The following is a 13,377-nucleotide window of genomic DNA, read 5'->3' on the forward strand; positions in this document are numbered from 1 at the left end:
ATTGCAGGTGTGGTGAAGCATTTCTTTTTGATGTCCCTTTTCCTTTGCGTTACTTTTTCATCTGATGTTGGGCAGTTACATGTTTACCACATGCGCATATAAAGTTATTCTTGGATGTCTAGATGAGTTCAGCTTTCAAGTTTGCATGTACAGTCGAACCTCGTTATAACGAACACGGATACAGCGAATTATCGGATATAACGAAGTGAAAGAAAAGTTTGGTTGGACATGCTTTATTTCTATGGGAGTTCTACCTGTATAACGAAACGAAAAATTAAAAATTCGACACTATATCGGTTATAACGAAGCAGTTTTTGTATTCACAGCGCTCAAAATGCGCAAACAAGGAGGAAAAAATTTCAAAACACGCTAAATTTTGATCTTTTGAATCGCCCGCACCTAAGATGTGTTTGAATCACCCGCGCTTCCGCACGCCACGCCATCTAGGGAGAGCGAATGAATCTAGCATCAACGGCTGCGTAGCATGTGACTGACACGTGATCGAACCAAAGCCCATGCTCCCCGGCCACCCCGCCGGCACGATTGCCGACTCGCGCGCTATCTCCGCGCCATGGGCGTCCGGAGGGGGGGGCAAGGGGGGGCGGTTGCACCCCCCTGGAAAATCACTCACTCGAACCGTGAGTGATGGCCGCACGCCAGGGGCGGTGGTGCGCTCAGTCAAAAGGGTAAAAGCAGCCCCGCATGGTCACATCTGCGAAATGCCGCGTCCGGGCGTGCGTCGTTCCGCCGTTTTCAAACCACGCCATCGTTAGCTCTACTGAAGGGCGACCTGTTCCAGACATACAGCGGCACCGGCGAGCATGTGTTTCGAGCCGCCTTGAGATGGGTGTCTGTTTCTTTGATCTCTAGAGAGATAGCGACACGGAGGCAGACAGTGCACGGGGCATCTTGTTTTCGCCTATCGTTACGCCGGTCACCGATGAATTCTTAAGGAGGGAAGGACAAATCAGCCGTGTCCACCCCCGCTTTGTCGGGCTGCTCAGGGGCAAGCGGGCGATGAGTTGGCGCCGCCGCCGCTCGCTGTCTCCTCCGATCCACGGGTAGCGCAGTTCGGTAGAAGCGCCGCTTTCAGAATCTCCGGCAAAGGGGATTAGCTGCTTTTGTTCACGGCGACGCAGTCTCCCGAGGCGCCCCCACACCAGCGTTCTTTGCGTCTTCTGCGAAAACCAGCGCCTTTGGTCAACGCAGCCCGATGGCGCCTGCCTGGCTCGCCTGTCACCTCTGGCTGGGCCTCAAATCACAACAGCGCCCATGTACTGTGCGTGTCAGTGCATGGTAAAGAGACCCAGGTGGTCGACATTACCCGGAACTCTGTACTACTCCATCCCTCATAGCCTGAGTCGTTTTGGGGCTCTGAACCCCATAAAAACACAAAAACAAATTTTCCGACCGGAGTGGCGAGTGTCCCTTCCCCTCGGAAGTTGCGCGGCGTTCCTTTCACCCCCAAAGTGCGCATTCGGGGATATTGCGGCAAGTAAGCCCTCGCACGTGTGCGCGCCTCTGTGTTTGTGCTTGGGTGTTTTTAGTGGCCGGTTGTCAGCGAAGCTGAGAACAACCAAGACAGCGGACGAGAAAACGACGAGCGGCGAGCAGTGTGTGTGGGGTTGCTCGACTGTGCGGATGCGCAAGCAAGATGGAGCGAGGTGTATGAAGCTGCGAGCGTGCATTTATCTTGTAAATAAGTTTTCGTTGTATATATAGTCATCTTTTGTTTTCAACGTACGCGTTCAACAGTTTTTCCAATCAATGTGTATGATGAGTGTGCACCGAGAGCGTGTAATGAAGCACAGAAGTGAATTTATCACACGTGTAATTACGCAATTCGCCCAGAAAAATCCGAGGCGCCTACAGTTGCTGTTCAAGGAAGACTGACTGAGTGACTGTAGTTGCGTGTTTGCGAACATATTGTGCTGTGTGCTGGTCATAAATCCGGGTGAGTCGAGAACCCGTATGCAGGAAGACTGAGCACTCTTCTCCACGAAGTGATATAGCATCTTCTTGCATTTTTTATTAATTTTAGTTGTTTCTTCGTTGATAAACTCCAATGTACCTCTCCTAGCCGCGCTTTAATTTGCTGTTTGTAATTTTTCTTTCATGTGTGCATTTTGTTTAATTTTTATTTATATATAAATAAATAAACTTACTCCGCAAATAGCGCCTTTTTGCTACGAACATACCCCCCCCCCCCCCCCCCCCCCCCCGGGGCACCAACGGGGCCCCCCCCTGCAAAAAATCCTGCGGACGCCCTTGCTCCGCGCTATCTCTATGATCTCTGTAGTCCATTCCGTGGACGCCGTCGCGGAACGCGTCGTAACTTGCAGCAGTTTCGCTTGAAACGAAGATAAAGATCTTCAGGGCGGTCGACAGCGGGCGTAAAGAAAAGTCATTGCCGCGGACTTTGGTGTCGCGCCTAGCACTTTATCAACCATCTTGAGCGCAAGGCAGAAGGTTGCAAACGTCCTCTCTGCAGGCGTTGTGAAGAATGACAGCAAGGGTGTAAGGCTTTGTCATCACCAGGATGTTGAAGATGCTTTGTTTGCATGGTTCAAGGACGCTATAGCGCGTAACCTTTGTCTGGTGCCGTCCTTCAAATGAAGGCGAGAAGTCTGACTTGCGCCTGAGGCCACAATGACTTTCATGCAAGCAGTGGCTGGCTGCAGCGATTTAATGACCGCCGTCGGATTGTTTGCCACGTCTTGTCTGGTGAAGAAGCAGCCGTTGGCGCCGAGAACTGCGAGAAGTAGGCAGAAAGCTTCCGCATGCAACTGGAAGGCAAGCGGACAATTTCGGCGAGACGACATGGCGTCAACTGGCGGTTCCGAACGTTACGTTCGAGGAATTCATCTGTGCAGATGACAACTTGGCTGTGGCGCCCGAACTGACCGACCAAGAAATTGTTGATCAGGTGGTTTCTACAGATGATGCTACAAACAGCAATGCATGTGAAGATGGCGAAGTTGAGGGGGTACCTCGGGAACCTACCTGTGGCCAAATCAGCTGACATCGGGAAAGCACTGCTCTGTGTTGATTTCGTCGAAAAATTTAACCTGTCAAATAGTGTGAAGTGCCGCCAAACGAAGATTACATCGTTTTTTAAATAAATTAGTTTTTGCACCTGGCCAGCATCCCGACTTGTGAGTTCGCTCTTGCTTTCCAGTATGAAATGCAAGGTGAGGTTTGACATGCTTATACCACGCGTTAAATTAAAAAATAGTGCATTTTTTCAACCCTGTGCTGTCCATCCTAAAGTGCCTTTACTTGGGTTTATAAACAGACCTTTTCTGCCGTAATTTGAGTGCATGCTTTTATAACGAATATCGGATATAACGAACGAATTTCCGCGCAAAATGCGACTTCGTTATAACGAGGTTGGACTGTATATTTGTGGTTTATGTTATTGTAGAACAAAGAGCATACCCACTGAGGCCCATATGTTCAGGTTTGTATGTGTCAAGGTTACATTTAGCAACTATTGTACAGTGTGATCTCGGTCCCTTCTGAAGATTCCACTGTAACGTGTTACAGAAGAAAAACACAGCAAAGCAGTGATCGATGGTCCCTGGCTAAGTTATTTCCTGACCTTAAAAGCCTACTGTACAATTCAAGGTAACGTTTAATTGAAGAGATGAATATTTGTGTTGAAATTGTTTTGGGCATGCACACAGTGAATTCAGCACCTGAAGCACTACTATAGGAGCCAACAAACACCATTAAAGGTATCGCTGACACTGGTGCCTTGCACTGACTGCATTAGACACCTTTAGCTAGGCTGAGTGGTCTTGCAGCATGCAGAGATGGAAATTCGTTTGGATTATCCAGCATAAAGGGGACCAATAGGAAATGGTTGTTATACAGATTGGTATATTCCCCTTTGACACCATTGTTTTTTGTCTGCACAAAAAAGGTGACTGCTGCTGGGAGAATTGCATATTAAGTACCCAATTTCGTCGCCAATTTTCATCCCCACGCAGTGCGAGGAATGTGACGTCATGGGCGGATTTATAGACAACTCTTGCGGTGGGTGGTTCCATGATCTACGCAATTTCTTAACTTTATTCTCATAAAAATTGGTCTTATGGTAATTCACGTGTCATGGTTATTCAATGAAAAAATTTGCATTGAGGAGGGCGGTCATTCTCCCCATCCCGTTCTTAAATCCGCCCCTGAATTCTCGGCGGGCCAGAGAAAACGAGCGAAGGGAAAAACCATGGGAAAAACGCCAGTCTCGCTGGTCACGCGGACCCTCTGTTACAATATGAACCGGGAGATGGCGCCACCATACTGACATCTAGGTGCCTGCCACCCTGAAGACGACAGAGCGGCGGCCCCGCAGCGTACGGCAAGAGCGCAAATGGCCGTGAGTACACTGTGACCCTGCTGTGAACCTAATAGCTCGTGCTGAAGCACGACGGCTTCAGGTAGGCCGAGCGGGGTGGCTTGCGAAACGTGCGACACTTCGCATTCTACCTCGGCAGCATTCGCCGTGCTGCTCGCAACTAACAATTCGTGGGTGCATGCCCGTCGATATTGCGTTACACGACAAACCGATGAACCAATCAAGGTCGGCGAACAACTTTAATAGCGTTTAAAACTGGGCTAGTTCATTTTTTTTCAGAGGCTTTTGCATTTATTGCGCTTTTCAAGAAACTCGTACACGATCTCGTTTTTTTTTTTCTTTTTATGGGGTTTGACGTCCCAAAGCGACTCAGACTATGAGGGACGCCGTAGTGAAGGGCTCCGGTAATTTCGACCACATGGGGTTCTTTAAAGGCCGATTCACACGACGGTCCGTTCGCGCGCGGCCCGCGTACTACGTTTTCATGCGTCAGCACATATTCTCAATATGTGCTGACGCATGAAAACGTAGTACGCGGGCCGCGCGCGAACGGACCGTCGTGTGAATCGGCCTTTAAAGAACCCCATGTGGTCGAAATTACCGGAGCCCTTCACTACGGCGTCCCTCATAGTCTGAGTCGCTTTGGGACGTCAAACCCCATAAAAAGAAAAAGCGAGCCTCTCAGGCTCGCTGTCGGCCCGCTGCCTGGTCAGCGCGCCTCTCAATGTGCTGACGCATGAACACGTGATGCGCGGGCCGCGGGCGAACGGACCGTTGTGTGAATCGGCCTTAACGTGCACTACATCGCACACTACACGGGCCTCTAGCATTTCGCTTCCATAATAATGCGACCGCCGCGGCCGGGTATGAACCCGCGTCTTTCGGGACAGCAGCCGAGCGCCATAACCACTGAGGCACCGCGGCGGCTCAACCTTAGTGGTTGAGTCAGTGGTTAGAGCGCTCGGCTACTGAGCCGGAGTTCCAGGGTTCGAACCTGGCCCGCCGAGATTCCCACCGAGATGCGAGGCAGATACTGCGCCATTTCCTTTCTTCATTAAGTGTAAATCACGTGTTGTGATTTCGTCATATCAAAAATGGAGGAACCGGCAAACTCCTCGGCCGGGCGTAGCTACCGTCATTAATGCCTTTCGTATTTACACAATTTCTGGCCTTTCGTTAAAAATGAATTTGTTATCTTGGGACAGCAATCTTTGTTCTTTCTTTCTGTCTATGGCCACTTTTATTTATTTTTCAAGCCCTTTCTAAAATATGTCTTTCGTCAGGCTGCGCTGTTTCAACCAAATAACACGCCGAAATTTCCATCATACTGTAACAATCTTTCAATTGAACTGCAAGTGGTACTCCCGTCCCTTGTTCCGCTAAGGTAGTCGCGTTACAACCAATGGGATGTGCGGCAAGTCTCGGGCATTTGCAGTCTAGAAGATATGCGTGACATTGTATAAATGGGATTATTTTTTACGCTGTAGTTACTCTTCAAATGATACGGGAAGAATCTGGAACTTCTGTCGCGTCCTTCTGTGAGCATGGAGCGATCGGAACGATTCTGTTCCAATTCTATTTCTTTTCATACTTCGTCATAACTGAGATGCCGCCACGCCGTTGTTGTCACCAGGATTGGCCAATCGGCGTGGTGGATAAGGATGAAATAGATTCGAGTGGAAAATTTGTTCTGTTATGCCGGCCATGCAGCCTACTTTTGGATGACGTATACTGAGAGTCAAAATTTGTATGTTGTAGATACACTAGAAATTATATAGGAAAAAGGTGCAACATCTGCCATTGTACTGTAAATCTGCGGTCTAGTATAACTGCACTACGTATGACATTGAACTGAAAGTATTACAATTTCTACGTACTAGATACACTGGAAATGATACGGGAAGCTGCAACATCTACCGTTGTCATCCTGGCATCCTCCATGTAAAGTCCCCTGTAGTAAAGGTTGATCCTGTACGTTCCATAACCCTGAAAGTGAGAAACGTGTTACATGGCATGCAAGGTAATCAGTGGCACGAAAGAGCTCCATAGAATGAAGGAATAAAGGCTCTTTGCATTTCAGCCATACCATGTCCTCACCACAGGTGGCGCTCGGCGCCGTTAGTCCCTTTAGTCCCGTTATTACGAGAGTAATCCCAAAAGTAAGGTCTCCATAGGGCTGCGGCAGCAGGGAAAGTATTTGCATAGCTGCTCGCCATATTGCTGGTTTCATTGTTCCCCGTCTTCCAAACAAGCCATGACTCAGCGCGAAAGAACTGTCAGTCTCGGCTCGGCAGCGATTTGAAATGGAGCCCCCGTTGGTCGCTACCGCCAGGTGCGAAGTTCACGCCGTTATTCGATTTCTGAACGCAAAAGGCGCTCAGCCAATCGAAATTCATCGTCAGTTGACGGAAGTGTACGGAGAGTCATGCATAGATGTTAAAAACGTCCGCAAGTGGTGTAGAGAATTCGCAGCTGGTCGCAGTGAAATTCACGACGAAGAAAGAAGCGGGAGACCGCCAATTTCTCATGAGACAGTTGCGAAGATCGAAGAAATGATGCGGCAAGATCGGAGGAATCACACTTGAACTCTGCATTTTGGTTCCTGGCGTTTCTAGAAGCACTATTCATAGGATTTTCATAGCAAAGTTGAAAATATCGGAAGGTTTGAGCAAGATGGGTTCCGCGAATGCTCACAGACAACCATCAACGGCAACGCGCGTTGACTCCTCCCGCGAATTTCTTTGGCGTTATGGAGATGAAAAGGAGACCTTTTTGGATTCGATTGTTATGGTTGATGAAACCTGGGCATTCTACTTCACACCTGAGACCAAACAAGAATCACGTGAGCAGCGGCACTCCTCTTCGCCCAAGCCGCGAAAATTCAAGCGAACACAGTCTGTCGGCAAAGTCAGTCTGCCGGTGAAACGCTTCCTCAACGGCATGGCGGCGAGGTGGTTATGACATGGGCATACAAAAACTGCCCCTGCGTCTGCAAAATTGCATAGACCACAACGGCGATTATGTGAAAAAGTAGAAGGATGGTCTGCCTTTTAAGTGATTTGTGAATTGCTTCAAATAAACATTTCTTTCGATTTATAAAATAACTGGAGACCTTAATTTTGGGATGACCCTCGAAATTTTTGCGAGAACGCAACTTTCTCAGATGGCTTACGATTCAGCAAGTTATTCCCGGGAAAAATACTCGCTACAAATTTGGATATCCTCGGTAAGCGCTCTTTCCATGGTATGTGCGATCGCCGACTTGTGTCATGTATTCGTTCCTCACTCACGCGTTTTCTGCGTGGTGCTCATTTTGGAAAGCCATGTATATAATGGTTGCACCGCGGCGCCGAGCAAAATCGCATTTTTGAAATTTGATAGCTGACATGGCTGTTATTAGAGGCCAGCAGGAGCTTGCATACTGCGACAACTGTTGTCTCGTGGTAAGTTTGACAATGGTGCTTAATTGATTCTGCCGCACACGATGGAATCGTCTGTGCATCTGCAGACGAATGCATGGCGCGAAACCCGGCATTGACGGCTTTCGGTCCATAGACCTCAGCAGACGATTCCGAGCTTGCACAAATGTTACCTCATTGCGCATTTTCACCGGGAACGAGCTATAGTGGATGAGGCGGGAAAATTTAAAACACTACAATAAAGATGCACGCCGCGGTGTGTACCTCAAAAGGCCCGTTTTTAAAAATTACTGCCTTCGCGAATACCTCCAGTGTATATCAGCAGGAGGTCGGAAAAGACATATTCAAGAAAACTTTGCGCATAATAACACAAGACGGAGGGAGAAACACGTACACACACACGAGCGCAAAAAGGAAAAGACCATGCCTCTGAAGTTACTCCTGGCGATTGTCATATTTCTGGTACAACGCGTTTCGAATGCCGCATTAGCTGTTCATCTCATAGTGAGCGCGACTGTACACAGCCCCAAGCTATTTGAGAGGACCTCGAGGGTGCGTGGCCGAGACAACCATCTATGAAACATGATGATGACGTGTAGCTGTTCCGTTTTTAACGGGGCCTACAAACAAATCTCGTGATGTTTGAGAGATTCTGCTAAGCCTGATACGTGGTCGCTTCCGCGCATGCCCAGTTGGCACTGAGGGGTGCACATGTGCGTAAGCGTAAGCGGATCACGTTAGCGTAACGCGGATCGCTCTATGCTAGATCTCTCTAGTCACCACCGCTGTCGGGAAAATAATATGCATTCTCAGCATAAATTAGTAAGCACTGGAGATGTGTCGCGCCTACGCATTCATCTTGTTAGGGGCAGGGTTTCGTGACAGTGGCCGAAGCCGTCCCCCCTACATCAAATGGTCCGCATGTTGCCAAGCCCATCGACTCCCTTAGCCCCAACCAATCGCGCAAGGCCAACTATTCGAGAATGCGGTTACTAGAGCCGCATTCTGGAGCGCTTGGGTTTAATTCCAAACCGGACAGCTTTCAGTTTGATTGAAAGGAGCTGTTCGCTCGCCGAAATGCTCGCCTTTCCTGCCTCTGAAACCCGTATGTATTCTTCGCCAAACTGAAAATGTCAGTGCCCGTTCTCGCTTTGTAGAAAAGGGGGCTCGTTTTGTCTGCATACGTGGTACATCGGTTCATGACGCATCTTAGCACGTTTCGGTTTACACGAGAATCAACGCTTCTAAACAGGACAAGAAACTAAGGCCGTCAAGGGAATTGAAAGTAAAATGTCTCCAAACAGGTGAGAAATATTCGCGCGATTTAATAATTTATTCGTATGCATATTCCCTGCCATCGTGTAAATAAGGAGAAAAGGATCGCGCCATTGTTTATACCTCTATTGTCGATAGTAACTGTTCAATTGTTTTCACCTCACGCGACATTTCACTCCGGGTGGCAATGTCCACTTTCACTGCGTGACCGACGATCGCGTTGCTTCACTGATATCATTCTGCCCGCCCATAGTCGAGGTAAATGAACATACGGGCTCGTGACGTCCGAGCGCTGAAAGCTGCGCATGTGTTATTTGTCATTGGTTTTGCTCCCGGGTCGTTGCATCGCTTGCGGCAAGCAACGGCACGAGACCACTATTGATTTATGCGCACTAACTCGGCGTCGGCGCGATTGTCAGAACGATCGCGTTATCACCGCTACACGTAGAGCGGGGCTACTAGCAAGATAATATGCAGGGACATATGTTTATGAGGGAGGCGATAAAGTATAGGAAGCGACGAGTTTCGGGGATGAGTCATTCATTCGTAACGCAGCGTGATCGGCTTTCCCACGAGGCAAAGTACGCCGGTGCATTAGTAAGGCCATATGACTGACCAGAAGCTTTCTGCTGCTTGTAGCGAGCGCACGGCATAATAGTTGCATCATTCCAGGGAGTGGCCGGGTGTGGGATTTGCATATGTCAGAGTGCTTTTCTGCCGCGGAGACCGCGCTGCACGCTGATTCGCCCATGCGGCAACCTTATTTACGAATAGACTTTCTTTTCAACGCGGTACGTCTAGACGCTGGCTGATTACGTTTGCGTTTAGCCCTGGACGGCCGAGTGACGCAATTCGATGCGTGCCATCGCTGGAGCTTACCATCAATAGGGCAAGCATGAGGTACAGCGTACACGTCAACGTCTCTTCGTATCTCTGGAGAAAGAAGAAAACTAGGCTTAGCAGCGAGGGACACACAGGGAAGGCAAATGACAAGAAACACAAAGAGCGGACGGGGTACTTACGAGACCGGCAAAGCCTTCGTTGCTGAAAACGTGATCCTGTGGAAGCAGTGCTTAATATTATCGTTTAATCACGGTCTACCGTATAGGCATCATATTGTGTGCGATAATGCACTAGAGCTGCTGGCTATGTTGCAAGATGTAAAGTATGCCCCCAGGCAAAAGTTTTATCCTGCAGCAATACGACACAGCATTTTGAACGATAAGCTTCATTGCCGCCAGCAGTGAGTATACGTTAGGAGAGACTGAACGGCGGAGTCCGAGCTTATCGTGTAGGCTACAAATGCTATATGTAGCGAGCTGCATTGCAAACAAACGCGCTGGTGCCGTGGCGTGCTAATCGGTTTCCACTCACTATCAGAAGGCGTAGTTGATCGTAGACGACGGGGAAAAACGTTGCTCCGTGCACGACGTCGAAGATGGCACCCGTTCCTTTCCACACCACATTCACGATAATGAGGGCTTTCATGCTCTGTTGAATGAGAAGAGGCGCGTGTGTTATATCTACAAAGTTCGCAAGTAATTTTATTGCGAAAGCAACACTGCGCTAGTCGCCAAGCCATTTCGCGGAGCTGAGGAAAGGCCATACTGCGCATGCGCGAGGAGCAGTGATGTCACACGGCGCACAGCTGGCGCGCCGCCGCCGTCGCTGCGCGGGTGACTCAGAGGTGCCGCCGCCGCGCTAGCGTGCCGGGGCCGCCGCCGCTGCCGCGCGCTCTCCATCGCCTCTCTCTCTCTCCTCGTTGTTTTCGCATTCCTCCAGATTTAACCAGAGGTAAACCACTGCCAATTTTTTTTGTATTAATCTTCATTCTAAAGGAAACCGAAGAATTCCAAACTTAAGAACATCTTCACTCAAAGTCGTCAACATGTTTCCACGATGATAACGGGTAACAATTCCGTAATTAGGCAGAATTAAGAAGACGGAAAATATAAAAGCACACTCTGGACCAAATAGAGTTGCAAGTTTAAACGAGACTGCACCATTGTGAGACGTTTATCCACTTTGTTAATGTCCCGTCACCTCCCGTGGTTTGTCGTAAGACAGTGCAAAACATAACGACGAGGATTGACAGCCTATGCCGCGGCAGCGCTAAGCAGCTGTCATATTTAAAAGAAGAAAACATAAAAAGCGAATCTTGTTCATATATAGCCTGCCCATAAGAAATAATGAAAGGTCCAGTCATTTTCGATTGTACTCACGAAGTAGACGCCAATCAGGAGACCCAGGTCTGTCACGACGCCGGCCAGGAAGCGGACCACGAGTGTTATCACGTACAGTAGCAGAGCTGGAACATTACAGTTCGTCTTAGCTAATATGACGACTATAAGCTTACTTGTTGCTGGCGCTTAAACGGCCGCAGAAAAAAGAAAAGCATGGTCATACTTGAAATACAGCCTGTGCAAGTTCTCTCGAGGACAATCGCTCAAACTAAAAAAAAAAAAAAGATACCGCTTTTGTAACGAGAAAGATGCATTCGTATTCACGCCTGAGAAGCCAGTTCATATTGGGCTTCATTCGATACTACTCCGTGTCTTGCTGTTATCTGCGGAAGCTACCTGCCCTGATGCTTTCATGGCTGAGCTACAAGCTTCGACACGACGACATAAACAGCAGCGAATCACGCATATACATGCTCAGCATTGAGTTTGTCGTAGGAGGCACATTGGCGAAGCATTTTTGTTGGGGAAATACGAGGCTTGCCGTTATTGATAGTGTACAGCATAACCAACATCCTAGCTGCGCCGACGTCTGAGTGCTGCTTGTGCCGTTCCGGTTCAATTCAAAAGCGATGCAATATTGCTGAAACGCAAGAAGGAAATTTAAAAGACTTGAAAAATAGCGTACAATCGAAAAGTAAAGGCGCAACGTCCTCTCTCACGTTGGAGTCTAATGAACGTGTTCGACTCAGATTTGTGAAGTGCCCGTGGCCGTATTAGGCATTAGACCAGCTGCAAACAGCGCGGAGTGTCAGAACACACATTCGTCACAGTAAGTGCAGATTGCTCACTTACGCTGTTGTTCGATGTCGAATTCCAGAAGCACCTTGTCTTTCAGCGTGAAGAACAGCAGGATGGAATTTACGAGCTGGAAAGAGACGCGGCTGTCCAGTTAGGCCTAACTCTTAGACTAGCGCTAAGCGCCCCGAATTCCGGCGCGTTCTCAAGGCGCACATTACTCACTAGACATTGCAGAGAAAAGATGGCGATGCTCAGCTTAGTCTGCAGCTTCAGCCAAGCGATTCCGGATCGAAACATAGCTCCCAGTGCTTGCTGTTGCTGGCGCTTCTGGCTGCGATTCGAAGGGGTGCGCGACGAGCCGAACGTGGACACGCTCTTCTTCTCCTTCGTCGCTTAAGAGGACTCGTTTAGGCAGTAGGGGAAATGGCCGCGGCTCAGTGAAATTATTCGCTAAATTTCGTCGCGAAACAATGAAGATCAATGCACTTTTTGTCCCCCTTTACTTTGTTTAGTCTGGGAACGAATGAGACTCTAAGAGATACGGCTCCTTTTCTCTGTATTTTTGTTGTTTTCTTTTTCGTACTTGCAGACCGTGGCTGTTTGTTTTTTTTGTTCACTGTAATCACTCAACTTCTTTTTGCTCTTTGGTTGCAGTCGTTCGTCTAATATTTCATTGTTTATGTGAAAGTGCGAGCTGGAATAGGTATACTGTTAGGAAGTCTGCAGCGTGTGCGCGATTCACATATAAAGCAGAGAACACACAGAGCGGCACTGACTCTTGACTGTTTCCTTACTGGAAATGACTTGTAAGTTCTATATGCATTTTGTTTCTTTTGTAACTGCTGTTGATCGCGAGACGTTTAAATTTGCGTACAGCATGTCTTATTTCACTCTAATAAGGTGACTTTTCCTATAAAGAAATAATTGAGGGTGAGGGCTGTCGTATGTGTTTTCTATTTTGTTTCAACATGTCTTGTGTGTATTGATGTCATGAAAAAACTGGCTAGAAAACGGGATTTTGTGGCAGCTGTGACAGTGAGCTGCGCGGAGGGCCGCTATCTCCAGCGACATCTTCCCTTTGTGGGACCCCAGAGGCGCTTGAACAAGAGACAGTATGGCGTCAGGAATCGTCGGATGTCGGAGGCCAAGGCTCCGAAGGCCGACTGCCTGGCCGTCAGCTTTATTCGCACGCTGACAAGCATTCAACTGGTCAATGCTCACCCCCATAAGAGTGACAGTGGCACTGGCCGGAGGAGAAAATGCCCAAGCCGGTGGGAAAATGCGGGGGCAGACGGTGGACGCCGGAGGCGCCGGCGCTGTGAGGAGGGCGATGGAGACGTTCCAG

The 13,377-nt window shown here is 48.7% G+C and overlaps 1 protein-coding gene across 1 annotated transcript in view; it reads right to left on the reverse strand.

Annotated features, from left to right (window-relative positions):
* LOC149342484 (uncharacterized) overlaps positions 1-12,329 on the reverse strand; it is a 12,709-nt gene extending 380 nt beyond the window's left edge. The window contains exons 1-7 of the mRNA XM_089544884.1: positions 12,255-12,329; positions 12,087-12,159; positions 11,274-11,359; positions 10,426-10,542; positions 10,074-10,109; positions 9,931-9,984; positions 6,235-6,343 (exon numbers count right to left, since the gene is read on the reverse strand). Of these exons, the coding sequence (XP_089401010.1) occupies positions 6,235-6,343; positions 9,931-9,984; positions 10,074-10,109; positions 10,426-10,542; positions 11,274-11,359; positions 12,087-12,159; positions 12,255-12,329 (550 nt within the window). The remainder of the gene's footprint in view (positions 1-6,234; positions 6,344-9,930; positions 9,985-10,073; positions 10,110-10,425; positions 10,543-11,273; positions 11,360-12,086; positions 12,160-12,254) is intronic.
* Positions 12,330-13,377: the final 1,048 nt, after the last annotated feature.

Source organism: Amblyomma mixtum, chromosome 5 (genome assembly GCF_055824585.1).
Source record: "Amblyomma mixtum isolate Tamu chromosome 5, ASM5582458v1, whole genome shotgun sequence".
NCBI classification, from domain to species: Eukaryota; Metazoa; Arthropoda; class Arachnida; order Ixodida; family Ixodidae; genus Amblyomma; species Amblyomma mixtum.